Source organism: Gavialis gangeticus, unplaced genomic scaffold (assembly GCF_001723915.1).
Source record: "Gavialis gangeticus isolate Ggan-Ray unplaced genomic scaffold, GavGan_comp1, whole genome shotgun sequence".
NCBI lineage: Eukaryota > Metazoa > Chordata > Crocodylia > Gavialidae > Gavialis > Gavialis gangeticus.
Genome location: NW_017729017.1, coordinates 5,936,574 through 5,949,490, shown reverse-complemented (window position 1 = coordinate 5,949,490; position 12,917 = coordinate 5,936,574). Strand labels below are relative to the sequence as shown.

At 49.8% G+C, this 12,917-nt stretch overlaps 1 protein-coding gene across 4 annotated transcripts in view; it reads left to right on the top strand.

Annotated features, from left to right (window-relative positions):
- TGIF2 (TGFB induced factor homeobox 2) overlaps positions 1-9,877 on the top strand; it is an 11,242-nt gene extending 1,365 nt beyond the window's left edge. For 2 of the 4 annotated variants that reach the window (XM_019513063.1, XM_019513064.1), the window contains exons 2-3: positions 478-716; positions 6,916-9,877. In XM_019513063.1, coding sequence (XP_019368608.1) covers positions 478-716; positions 6,916-7,506 — 830 coding nt within the window. In that variant the 3' untranslated portion in view covers positions 7,507-9,877. Of the gene's footprint in view, positions 1-9; positions 225-474; positions 717-6,915 lie in introns of those variants that run through there. The other 2 variants (XM_019513065.1, XM_019513062.1) reach the window with 2 other exon arrangements.
- The last annotated feature ends 3,040 nt before the right edge of the window (positions 9,878-12,917 follow it).

Below are 12,917 nucleotides of genomic sequence, written 5' to 3'. Positions count from 1 at the left end.
GCGGGGGTCCCAGCGCTGGCGGGGGCCGTGGGGCGGAGGCGGGGCAGCCCTGGGGCGAGCGGAGCAGGCTTTGAGGAGAGCGGCCGGGCAGCGGGTGTCGCGCCCCCTTCCCTGCGCACTGAGCCCGGGCCTCGAGCCCGCTCCCCCCGGGTCCGCCAAGGGCTGGATGGAGGCGCTGGAGCTGCGAGGCGTGTGCTTCTGTCTCGGCCCGCGCTGGAGCTGGGGCAAGTGGCCTGGTGTCTCCCTCCTGTCCCCTCAGGCACTAAGTAGCTTCTCTGGGGCTCAGGCTTTGGCCCCTGGATCCCAGACAGGCGGTAGAACAGGAGCCCCGTAAGTGGGAGGCGGGAGGAAAACAGGCAGTGGAGATGGGCTGGAGCTGCCCTGCTCTAGGTCTCTAGCTTCAAGGACTCCCCATAGTTGTGCTGCTGCAGTAAACTGCCCTGTGATCTGGTCCCTGTTTGGTTTCCACCTCGCCAGGCTTTCCCTCGGAGAGGTTGGTGGGCAGCTGCGCCATGTCGGATAGCGACCTCGGGGAGGACGACGGGGCCGTGTCGCTGGACTTGTCGCAGTCGAGCAAGAGGAAGAGGAGGGGGAACCTCCCCAAAGAGTCGGTGAAGATCCTCCGAGACTGGCTGTACGAGCACAGGTTCAATGCCTACCCCTCTGAGCAGGAGAAGCTCAGCCTGTCCGGACAGACCAACCTCTCGGTGCTGCAGGTGAGAATGTGCCAGGCCTCGACTTCTCTTGTCCATGTCTGCCCTCCTGGCAGCTGTGCAGGCTGAGGGGGGCAGCACAGTAGGCTGGGATAGGGGCCTGGTGCTGCCCAAGGATGTTTTATGTGGTTACCCCTTGTACTCGTGTTGGGTCAAGGGGATCTCTTTGAAAGAGCTTGGTGAGGTTTATCAACAAACAATTTAAATGTAGCACTCCTGAGAGACATGTTGGTGGGAGGAGACCCATTTCACAGAAGCAAACAGGCCAAGAAGGTTGAGATGCACAGCTACTTTCATAATTGCAGCATGTTTCGGGGGTCCCAGGAGGCCTGCTGCATACTGCATGCACATAAATCACCCATCCATGTAGTACAGGAGTGCAGCTGTACCTCAAAGTAGTAGGGGCTGGAAAGGAGCAGTGTTTGGCTGTGGGACCGGGTTGCAGCCTTCATGTTTGCAAGATATTTGTTCGTGGGCTTTTGTAGGCCCCACTGCCTGGCCCAGGTCTTTGACTGCCCAGTTCATTCATAGACTACAGGTCAGATGCAGCCTCCTTTGCCCAAACTGAGTAGTGTCTACTAGAGATGGATGGGGTAGGGATTCGCAGTTCAATTAGACCACTATGTGGTAGGCATTTTCTTCCTTTCCCCAGCCTCTTTGTGTGTGAGGAGGGTGTAATTATTATCACAGGGCAGGGGTGAATGTGGTCTGATTTGAGGCATATCTTCACCATGCCCAGAGGAGCTCTTGGGGAAGCATTTGCAGCTGAGGTGATGGGCTGGGCTGGACTGTGCCACCCACTTGCTCACACCTGGTCTGAGTGAATCATTTCACTTTAGGAGGACTTGGCTCAACTGAGGGGTGCCTAGGGCAGGGTGTCACCTTTTTTTTGTTTTTTTTGCTACTGATGCTTGTTGAGCAACTATTTTAAACACCTGTTTTCAGTGGCAAAAAATGAGTTGACATCTCCCCAGCATCAGTAAGCCACTGGCCACTTGGGTTCTCCTAGGCTGTTCTCAGGATGCCCACCTAGAGAGCCCAGATCATGGTGCTAAGGTTGGGTAGGGCTGTGTGAAGGATCCTGCAGAAACAGGCTAGAGACTGCAAGTTGCAGCTTCAGCAGGCCAGTCCTGGAGAAGTCAGCCTGTGCTGCAGTCATAGGCAGAAGGGGGGAACCCATCTCCTTCACTAGGATCTGTGCCAGGGCATCCTCCTTATTTATTGGACCCCTCTTAAATGGTGAGGTCACAGCTGTATCTCTGCTTGCAGGGATGATGCTGAGAGGGTGCATTGGCAACCTGATGGGCAGGGGATCCTCTTAACTGTGCTAGGAGTTGTACTGCTTGCTTGGTCTTCAGGTCTGTACTCACCTGCTGCACCAGGAGGCTGTGCCAGATATGTAACACCTGAACTAGAGCATCGTCTGTTGACACAAGTGTCTTGGTGGTTGTGGCACAAGTTTTTGCAGGCTTTTTCTGCAGTGGGGTGGCCAAGAGCTCCTTGCCACAAACCAGGGGGCTGCTCAGTGGGGGGGGCTTAACTCAGCAGGCTCCCTGGGATGGGTGTAGGGCCCAGCCACCCACCAGTCCGTGTGAGGCTTATTGAGAGCTGCCACCTACACACTTAATTCCTTAGCACCCCACACACTGTGTGCTGGGATTCCTTGCCTTCTGCTGTAGTGCAGCCACCCCTGGGCTGAAGCAGAGTAGCTTTTTAATAGAAGGGAGCAATGCCATCTGATGGGACAAAACAAGGAGCAAATGGCTGGAAGGGTGATAGCAAAGTGGACAGATTGTAATTGCCGTAGTTGGGGTCTGGCTAGGGGGCTGCTGCGCAAGTTTTGACCTCAAGGCACTTTCCAGTGGCCAGAAGTGACTGCTGACCTTGTTCTTGTATATCTGACTTAAGAGAGATCTGCCCTGTTTTAACACAGGGCTCACTGAACCAAGGGATCAGTGCCAGCTTCTAAGCAAAGTGCCTCCTCTTCATCACATCCTGTTGTAAATGAGAATCACTGAATTGCATACTGACCAAGACAGTGACTATGCTGAGCAGGGCAGTCAAGGGCCAGAGCCCTGCTCCCTATGACAGCTGTGAGACAATACAGTAGCAGCTGGACCAGGCCACTTGACCCTTTTCTTTTGGTGTGAAAAGAGAGAACTCATTGGAGAACAAAACAGAAGCTCAAGGCTCTGAAGCTGTACAGGTGACTTGGGTCCCTCTGGCAGAAAGGCTGAAGAGCCAGATTTTCAAGCCAGTCAGGTGCACAGTTGTCACCTCATTTCAATGCCTGGTTGTGGTGGCCAGCTATACAGAGTGTGATTCCTCTTATTTTTGGGTACCCAGAAGTTGCTGCAGCAAAGCTGTGTGACTGGTGTGGAAGCAGTTGGCCTAGTAGCACTTCTGTGCATCAGATAAAGTGAATATTTTTGGCTGTAAATAACACAATACAGAGGGTCTAGGTTAACGTGCTCAGAGCCCCGTCTCAAAACAGACTGCCCTTTCCATTTGCTTTTCTTATCCCCTCTTCCCACTTGTGCTATAGGTCTGTTTTGGGGGCAGGGAGGAATGCCTCTGAAGTAAACATGCTGTCACATCCAGATGTGATGTCAGCAAATCCAGGGTGTAGGGAGGATCTGAGCAGGCCTCTTTCCCTGCCACTGCAGAGAACCAAATGGATGTAGGCCCAAGGGCACAAATTCCTTCTATCCGCACACTGAGCACACTGCATTTGGCAAAGGTGGCATCTGGATAGAGGGCACTAGAGTTTCTCTCATGATGTTTTCATTTAACTCCCCTGCCAGTTGCCTGGGCTTGTAGGGAGCCTCTTCAAATTGGTAGTAAATACTGGGCACTACTCAGTCAAAGGCGCGTAGTGGTTTGTTTGTTTTTTTTTAAATCCCTGGGCTCTCGGCTCTGGGACTAGAAGCTGACATACTTTCAGTGGGAGAAGCAAGATTTGTGAGGTGAGGTAATACCTTTTATTGGCCCGATTTTGCAGTTGGGAGAGAAATTGGACAAGCCTTTAGGCACAAAATGCCCTTCCTCAGGTCTGGGAAAGAAGCAGATACAGCTTGAGCTGAATACCAGTTGGAACAATTGACTCCGTGTGAGCAGCAGCTCTTGATCTCCAGGGAAACCAGGAAGCCATGTATCTCTCTTCTTGCAAAGGAGATAAGAATGTTGTGCCTGATCCCAGGAAACCTGGGACTCGGCGCAAGCTTTGTAGCTTGTGGGTCTGGCATTAACATCCTTCCCTCCTCCCGCGCTGCTTCTTTCCTTCTGTACCACCTCCCTAACCAAACCAAAACTATCTCCAGGAGCCCAGCAGGCTTTGTGTACGTTACCCATGCATCCACATAAGTCTTATACTGTGAAGGCTGAAGTGGGGACTCCCATGTCAGGCCAGTACTGTGAAACGGCTATGAGTGGCTTCCAGGGACACGGGGACGGGACTGGTACTAGGGTAGAATGAATGCTGACTTTAAAGGCAGGTTGACTTATTTTTATGGGGGAAGACAGTGTAAGGCAGAGCCTGTCTGGGTGGTTAAGCCCTGCCTTAGCTGGCTAGTTACAGAACCTGCTGCACCTTAATGTTCATTTAACAAGTAAGAGTGTGTGTGTGTGTGTGTAGGTGCACATGCGTTCATGTTTTTCCCCCCTTCTGATGGTGACCTGTGGTGTGAATCTACATGCAACAGCATTGTATATAACAACTGGAAAGTGTGGCTGACTGCAGTCATTGGCTTTCTCCTGTGGGGCCCAGGCCTCGGCTGCTGTAAATCATCTGAGGATCTAGTCTTTACTTATTACCCATGTTGTATGTGGCTGTTTGTAGGCACCTCCCTTTCTAGTTGTAGTGTCCAAACTGAGCAACCTGCATCAGGCAAATGGGGCAAAGCCCAGCAGGACTTTTTATCTGAGGAGTCTGTCTCATTTATCAACCTTTAAGAAGGTTAGAACGTATTTATAGAGCCCAGTCCTCCTAGCAGTAAAATCCAGAACAAGACTTCCCCTTGAGTGAGAGCACAGGATTGGACCTGGAATGGGTCTGGAAGGAACCATTTAAGCAAATCAAAGTAGAACTTAATGTGTTTTTTCTCTCTGATCTTTGAAACCTCCCACAGAACTGACACAGACTTCAGAGGGAGCTTGAGGCTTATGAGATTGGGGGAGGGTGTATTTATGTATGTGGTTAGGATAACAGTGGCTTGTTTGCAGGCGTTTAAGAAAATCTTGTTTGAAAGACAAAAAAACCTTCCAAGATCATAAGGGCTGTAACTTGCAGTAAGTTGTGGGATTTTTGACCCTAGGGGGAATATTTGGGAGAGATTAGTCACTTTGTGATTTATACTCTTCTAATTGTTTTCTGTGAAGAACACAGTAGCTTTAATCTATCTATGTTTATATCAAGGTGTAGAACAGTGCATTGTAAATGGAATTGAACAAACTGCATTTCCTAAAAACTTCCAAAATATAAAGTCAGAGTCCTGCACCTTTATATAATAAAATATTTGTATATAATAAATACTTTCAAAAGTTTATTTGAACTTTTTTTTGTAGCTTTGCTGTTTGGCAAAATACAGGGAAGTGTTAGAGTATCATTTTTGTAATCCACTGTAGTATTAATAGTCTCTCAGGGTTCTGGTCTTTCAGGTAATGAAAACCCCCAAATAATTAAACAAATCTGCAGTTAACTGCCCTTGCATTGTATCCTAGAGGTGGCTGCATTTCCATGACAAGTAGAAGGATTCTGGCTCATGTACACTTTGAAAAGTGCTTTGGGGTGGAAGGCACAACATAGACTGTCACACAAGCGATATGTCCTCATACTGATGCATGTATTCCCTGTCCAAGTGCTGCTGACCTGTATCTCAGCATGCAAACACATTAGTTAATTTGGCTGTCTATTTAGAAAGTTCCTTTCTTCTTTATTTTAACAAAGGAATTCTGTCTCCTTCCTGGCCAAGAATGCATAAACCTATTGAGCTAGATGGAGTCTTTCTATATAAAGACTGCATCCTCCTGATCAGATCTGGCGCAAGGGAAGAAGGCATGCTAGGAATCTTGAAAGAATATCTGAGCTTTGCCCTCGGTTGGCTGGGCAGCCCACAGCATGGCCAAGCAGCCAGTGTGTTTTCAGGTTACAAGTGTGCAGGTGGTTGGTGGTCTGGATCAGCTGAGTTCCTATTTCTCCCTCCATCTTACCTGCAACACCTGTGGTCTGATATTGCAGTGAGTCTCCTGATCTCTGTCTGGCCCATTCCCATGCAGTAGTCCTGTGCTCTCTGAAATGGCTCAGCTGGTTATCAGGATGGGCTGGCCAGGCTCCGCATTTGTTTTAGGGTGAGTCCACCTCCCTTTGAAATCCCTGGCAAATCTCACTGCCTCTACTGGGAGTAGGAGAGGGGTCAGGACCATGTTTGCTGTAGCGCTGCAGCAGAGCTCTAGCTCCCTCAGCAGAGATGCAGCTGTTTGTAAATCACTGCTACTCCAAGAAGTCTATTTAGTGGCACTGGCTGTGTCAGTCCCAGTCTGAGTCTGTGTAACTGGGAATTCCCAGAGAAGTGAAACTCTCCCTAGAGCGGATGAAAGAGCCCAGTGGCTCCACCTGGGACAAGTCCATTCCCAACACAGACTTGGCCCTGCAGATATGTGACTGTCCTGAGCTGTACCTTGGGCCCACTTGTCTCATTAGCTGTGTTTCCATCAAATGCTGTTGCTCTTCAGCCTGATGCTTGTCTGGGGGAAGAGCAAGCTGCTTGCCTCTGATGTGATCTCAGGGCTGCATTCTGTCTAGCACCTCTATGATAGGTGAGCCTAGAGGATACCTAGCAGACTGAAAGTACAAGGTGGCCAGGCAGACTCTGCCTTTGGGGCCATCCGTTCCCAAAATGGACAGTGCTGGCTGGGATGGGGTCTTCTGTGCAGTCATTATCACAACTTGAAGCTGTTGTGTTCAACTGAAATGCCAAAGGAGGGAGGGCAGGTGGCAGCACCTCAGCCTGCCCTCTGCAGAGGAGCCTCAGAGAGCGGGGAGAGGCTGGGCCAACAGTGGTCTTGAGCTGTTGCTGAGGGCTTTGCTCATCACTCTCCTTTCTGATGGAGGCCTGCCTTGTTCTGCTGCCAGACCGCCAGGGCTTCTTGCCTGCCGATTCACAGTAGGGATCGGTCTGACCGAGCTGTGTTTGTGTTTCCCCAGATCTGTAACTGGTTCATCAATGCCAGGCGACGTCTCCTCCCTGACATGCTTCGCAAGGATGGCAAAGACCCCAACCAGTTCACCATCTCACGCCGAGGGGGCAAGACGTCAGACATGACCCTGCCACGGGGAGCTACCACAGGCTCTGGGGTGTTGGTGGTGCCTCCCATGGCCTCAGCTGCCACGGCTCCCTCCAAGGTGTTGTCCATGTCTGTGTGCCCACAGATGATTTGTCACCCTGCCCAGACGCTGGCCAGCAACGTGACAGTAGTGAGCGCCCACAGCAAGGAGCGGGAGAAGCAGGCCGCCTTTCAGCGGGTGGAGCTGGACCCCCACCCCAAGCCACACCTGGGCACAACAAACAGCACCATGGCGCTGCTGGCCAGAACGGATGCAGCCAGCCCTACTAGTGGACTCTTCAACACGCCGCCCCCCACACCCCCTGAATTGTTTGGAGAGGACTTCAGCAGCTTTCAGCTGCTGGTGGAAGTGGCGCTGCAGAAGGCGGCAGAGCTGGAATCTCAGAGGCAGAACGGGCAGCTGCCCCCCTCATTGCACATGGAACCCCAGGCTGCCCCAGTCTCCAAGTAGCCTGCCTCAGGCCAGTTCCTGCTGCTCTGTTTTTCCTTCCGTTCTACTAGGGTTATTCTGGTTTGGTCTCTGTTGACAGGTGGATTGTTTTCTGCAGTGAGGATCCGCTTCCCAAGGGGGCTGAGCTCAGGCTTTCTCCCACCAGGAGCAGGACCTAATGAATCTGACTGCATCCACATCTATGCAAGCTGGCTCATCTCAAAAGCAGACTCCCTCTCCCAAGGGGCTACAGCATCTTCATGGTGGGGGAGGGTTTATATCATTCATTCAGCGTCACTGCATTCTGGAGCTATCACATGGCTTCCACCTTCCTTTCCAACCTGGGTTTCTTATGTGATGGCAAGGGCATCACTTCTATCCAAAGGTGCCCAAAGGAGGTCAGCTCAGCTCCTTCGAAGGATCTCGTAGGCTTTTAGCTGAGTGACCATGACCTCTTAGTTTCACACCTCTTAGTACCACACCTGTTTGTTACAATGTTAGACTTTGTACAGAGTTTCCCTTCTGAAACGCCTACTAACTTTCTTTTTTCTTGGCGTAACAAAGGTCCAATCAGTGCTTCATCTTACATGGGGGATGAAAAGAACCTTTTCTTTGATGCAGCCTGGGAGGAAAAGTTCTCCTTATTTTTGGATTTGCCCCTTGGCTTCAGTTTTCCTCGCATTTTGTGAATTTTGTTGCCAGCTGGCTCATAACCCTGTGGCCTGGAGGGGCAAAGATGGAACTAACTGGAAACATTAAATCTGTGGCATTCTCTTGCGTGGAATGAATTGGAAGCCCTAAGGTTATATATTAGGGTTCTGTATATTGCCAGTAAAAACTCTGAGGTGCTGTTTAGCAATTTTATGTGCTGGAAACATTTCCTGATTGTGACTCTCTCTTTTTCCCTTTTTTTTTTTTTAATTATTATTTTCTTCTTAAAGCTCCCCCCCATTTCCCTGTGTTTCTTTTGAGGTCCAACTGAAGATGTGCATATGGTATCATGGAACAGAGAAACGCTGACAGAAGCAGCTGAGGGCATTTCAGTGTGGGTGGGGAAAGTGGGGTGAACCTGACTGACTGTGAAATAATTTTTGTACCATTTTTTTTATTCCTTTTTTATTTTTTGGTGGAAAGGGGATATTGTTCGGATATGGAGTATCTGCTTCTCTTCCTACAGTCGTAATATTTCAGTCTGTGTAAGGCTGCATCTCCCTTTTAAGGAATGAGCAAGGCATTTCCTGAGAAGTAGAGTTGTCTTTGAATCAGCAGCAAGCTGACAAACTGCCTATGAAATGTACGCTGGTTGGAGTTTCCTGGAGCCTTGCTTTCATCATGTTGAATGTAGGTACTGCTACACTGGTGGGTGATCTCTAGTGGCCAGCTGGCTTATGCAAAAGGCCAGGTCTTGCAGGGCATCTGAGCCTGCACTACATCTGCTGCAGAATTTGGCACATCCTTACCTTACCATGGCCACGACAACAAGGAAAACAGAAACCAACATCTTTAGTCCTATGAATAGTTGCAGTAGCTGGTGGGGGCAGGTTTGGGTCACAAACTGCAGGCAGAGCGGTTATGAATCCAAATAGCTGTGAGTTACACAACTTGCACCTTTTCATTGAATTGCAGCTCTTGGGCTCTGAGCCAAGAGTGAATGGAAGCTGGGACAACCTGGGTCAGTGAATGTCCCTGTGTTTAAATATTACTGTTTCACTGTAAATGTAAGTTAAATAGTGATTATATACATACCTATCTATCTTGAGAAACACTAATCCTAGGTTATTAGCCTAATTATTATGTTGCATGAATAGATATTAATGTTAGCAGGATACGATGCTGCAACTTGCTATTGGCATCCGCATCTGCTGCAGACAGGAGATTTTGTAAGCAATAGAAAAGAGCAGTGCATTGTGGAACTTAGGACATTAAAGGCAAAAGTGACAGCTTATTGGGGGAATCTCTTAAGTAACCTTCCCAGTGGGAGTAAAAAGGAGAAATCAGGAGCTGCAAGTAATGCTGTCTGTAGCAATTGGACATCCCACTTCCTATGTCTCTCCGACAGGCCAGAGACTTGCTTCTCTGGTCTGCCCCTTCCAGTACTGTGCATCGGTGCATATTAGATGTGAAATGGGAGCATTCTGGCTTCACTTATGTCTTAGTCCCAGCATGTGCTGGTGCACAGGACCTCAAAAGGGGCGAGGCAATGCAAAATCTACCTCTGGGTTCCCTTCAAGGCAGAAGGACAGCTGGTGCACTGTCTGGAAACTTCCTACCCTGGTAATCATGCATAGCATGTTCTGTGCTGTCATGATGGGGTGTGTCTGGGGAAGGACAGTTGCCATCAGCTTTTCACTACTTCCCCTCATGATTCCTATTTTGCCCCCTTCCCCACCCCCCCAAGGATAAAGGGTGCAGACCTAATCTAGTGCCCAATTCCTGGCTGTTTCATCCCCAGGCTTTTGATCTTTTAGAAGGACACGTCAGTCAAAGGAGCTTTCCTTTCTTCTGCTTCCTTCCCTGCCCTGGGAGAGTGGGCAGGCTGGCTGATTGGTGTGGGGGCTGATGTCTGTGGCAGAAGGGAGCAAGCAGAGCTTCCACAGTCCTGCTTTCAGCTATCACAGGAGCAACACTGATTTATCCTGTATCATCATGGTGCTGCCCTGATTGGTTGGCTTTGGATGTGGCAAGGGAGTGAAGCAGCATGGGGAGGGAAGGAGTCCTTTAATGAAACTTATGGAGCAAAATGGAACGAGAACTACTGTAAATAACTTTGGGGTTTTTTTCCAATAAAGTTTTTTTTTAAAATACATGTTGGCGAGTGATGTGGAAGTGCCAACCTTGAACTCTAAACACTTGGGCTGCTTACAAACGTAAAAAAAAACCAAATGGCACTTTACATTAAACTTAGCATGCCCCATATTGAGCCCAGCACATGCTGAGAAGAGGTATTATGTTAGCTGGACCTGGCTTGCCCAACATCTGTATAGATCAGAGTGCCAAAACAGCCCCATTGAAGCACCCAGTCTAATAGCTGATTTGATCCATTCAGATACTGTGGAGCCAGGCTGAACTAACACACTCTTCTGGAAGAGGCAATTTATGGGTTTTTTTGGTTTTATAAAAATTCATGTCTATCAGCAGCCTTGACATCCTGGTTATGTGAAAGCTCATCCAGAGCTGCTATACTTTTCAACAACTGAGGCTCTGCGTTAAAGGACGTCCCCGATCCTAGATGTGACCAAGCCCACCAGCATGGGGTCCCAGTGTTATGATGATGTGGAGCTAGGTCATTCTTAAACCTTTGGCAGATTTCTTTGGAAGCAACAGGCCTGCAACCTCCTCCTGGGATTTGGGAGCCAACTTGGGCCCTTCCCTTGGTGTCCTCCCACAGCAGGGTCATGAAGGGCAAACATTTCAGCAGGGTGAAACAATTGCCCTTGGTGACCCTGCAGGACACATGTTGCATCCATTGCTGTCTTGAGCAATAACAGGTTCCTGTTCTTGTTTCTCTGGACCTGAATAATTAAGAGGTTGTAGAATCTGTGGATCATTAAAGCTGGCACCATGCTCCTCTTCCATGGTGAGGGGAGATGCTCAGGCTTGGATACTTTGCCTTGAATGAAGTGACTTGCCATGATGCCAGTGTCAAGGTTCCTGTGACCCTGGGTACATTGGGTGTGTTGGGAGCAGGAGAGAAGTCGGGAACGGGGGCATGGTACAAAACTGACCATCAGCTTTGCTGTACAACAGCTTGGCCCCCCATCCACCTTCCACTGCCCTGCTGTCTGCAGGAGGAAGCAGAACTTGCTCAGGAGCTCAGATCCATTGAGAGATCCTGCTCCGGGTTTGACGCTGCATCTGGTATCTGAGCTTGCAGTGCCCCGTGGTGGCAGCAGCATAGTATGATGGCACCCCTTGGGGATGGATAGGAAGCACCAACATTTCAGCCTGGATTGGTTTTTCCCTTTTTTCTGCTTAGCTGGGGTTTTTTTCCAGAGGTGGGTGAAGTTGGAGTCTCTTTGCTGTCCTCAACCTGGAAGGAGCCAGTGGGACAAAATGTTTAACGGCTGATAAAGGTCATATGTGTAATTCAGGCGAGAGCTTCTAGTGGCAGAGTCTGAGGGGTTGGTAGGACACCAACTTGTGCTGACTTGCTGGTGATTTATTAGTGGAAGAGCTATGGCATGGTTCAGTCTTACATTTAATGGAGCTGTAAACCAGACTGGTTGTTGGTATTTGCCTACAGAAATGTGTCCCCTGCCTTCCTATGCTGGACTCACAGGAATTGGCAGATCTTTTCCCAGGCTTCTACTGCAGAAAAACAAAACTGTCTCGTGCTCCCCCCCCAGCTCTGGTGGTCACAGCCGCTGCACTCAGCCACTTGCTGATGTGGATTTAGGAAGACCTTGGGCACCCAACAAGTGAGACAGCAGTTTTGTTTCCCTCCAGTGGATTCTGCTATAACAGCCATTCTGTATTTGGGGAAGGCTGACCTTAGCAGTGGGTCAGCCAGATTGGCTTCTGTCTGAGCTCACACTGACATTGTTGCCTTCACTCTGGAGGAAATACCAAAGCTGTTAAGCCACATGCTCAGCTCAGGTGCAATCAGTGTGGGCCCACTTTACTGGCAACTCTGACTTGACCACCAGGTCCTTGACCACCTGGGTGATAGCGATCATCGCTTGCTGGAATTCACTATCCAGCACAGGGTGCCAAGGGCCTGCAGCAAGGCAGTAGCCCTAGACTTCAAGAGGGCCAACTTCAATATGTTGAGATTAGTGGGAGAGGTGCTGGGGTTCTCGAGAGCAGAGGAGCTCAGTGCCCAAGATGAGTGATCGGTCCTTAAGGAGACGATACTCAGGGCCTAAGGGGTGACCATCCTAACAAGAAGCAAGGGGGGCAGAAGTGCCCGAAAGTCCTCCTGGCTCACCAAGGGTGTCCGGGAATGCCTGATTGCCAAAAAGGTGGCGTACACCCAGTGGAAGGGGGGTTGCTATCACCAAAGAGGAGTATACCTCCCCTATTCGGGCCTGTAGGGGGGCTGTCAGGAAAGCTAAGGTGGACATAGAGCTAGGACTAGTGTCCAAGATCAAAGATAATAAAAAGTCCTTTTTCAAATATATAGGGAGGATGAAGAAAGCAGTGGGAAATGTGGGGCCCCTGCAAGATACTCTGGGCAATCTGGTGGTTGCACCAGAGGAGAAAGCAGACCTCTTTAACGAATTCTTCACCTCCATTTTCTTGTGCAGGGACCAGGACTTCCCCATCGTGATGCAAGACGGACTTGAGGGGAACACCTCCAGACCTCAGGTTGGGGAGGACTGGGTTAGAGAGCTTCTGGAGGGGCTGGATGTGTTCAAATCAGCAGGTCCACATGCTCACCACCCCAGGGTGTTGAGGGAGTTAGGGTTATTGCAGGGCCCTTGGCACAGCTT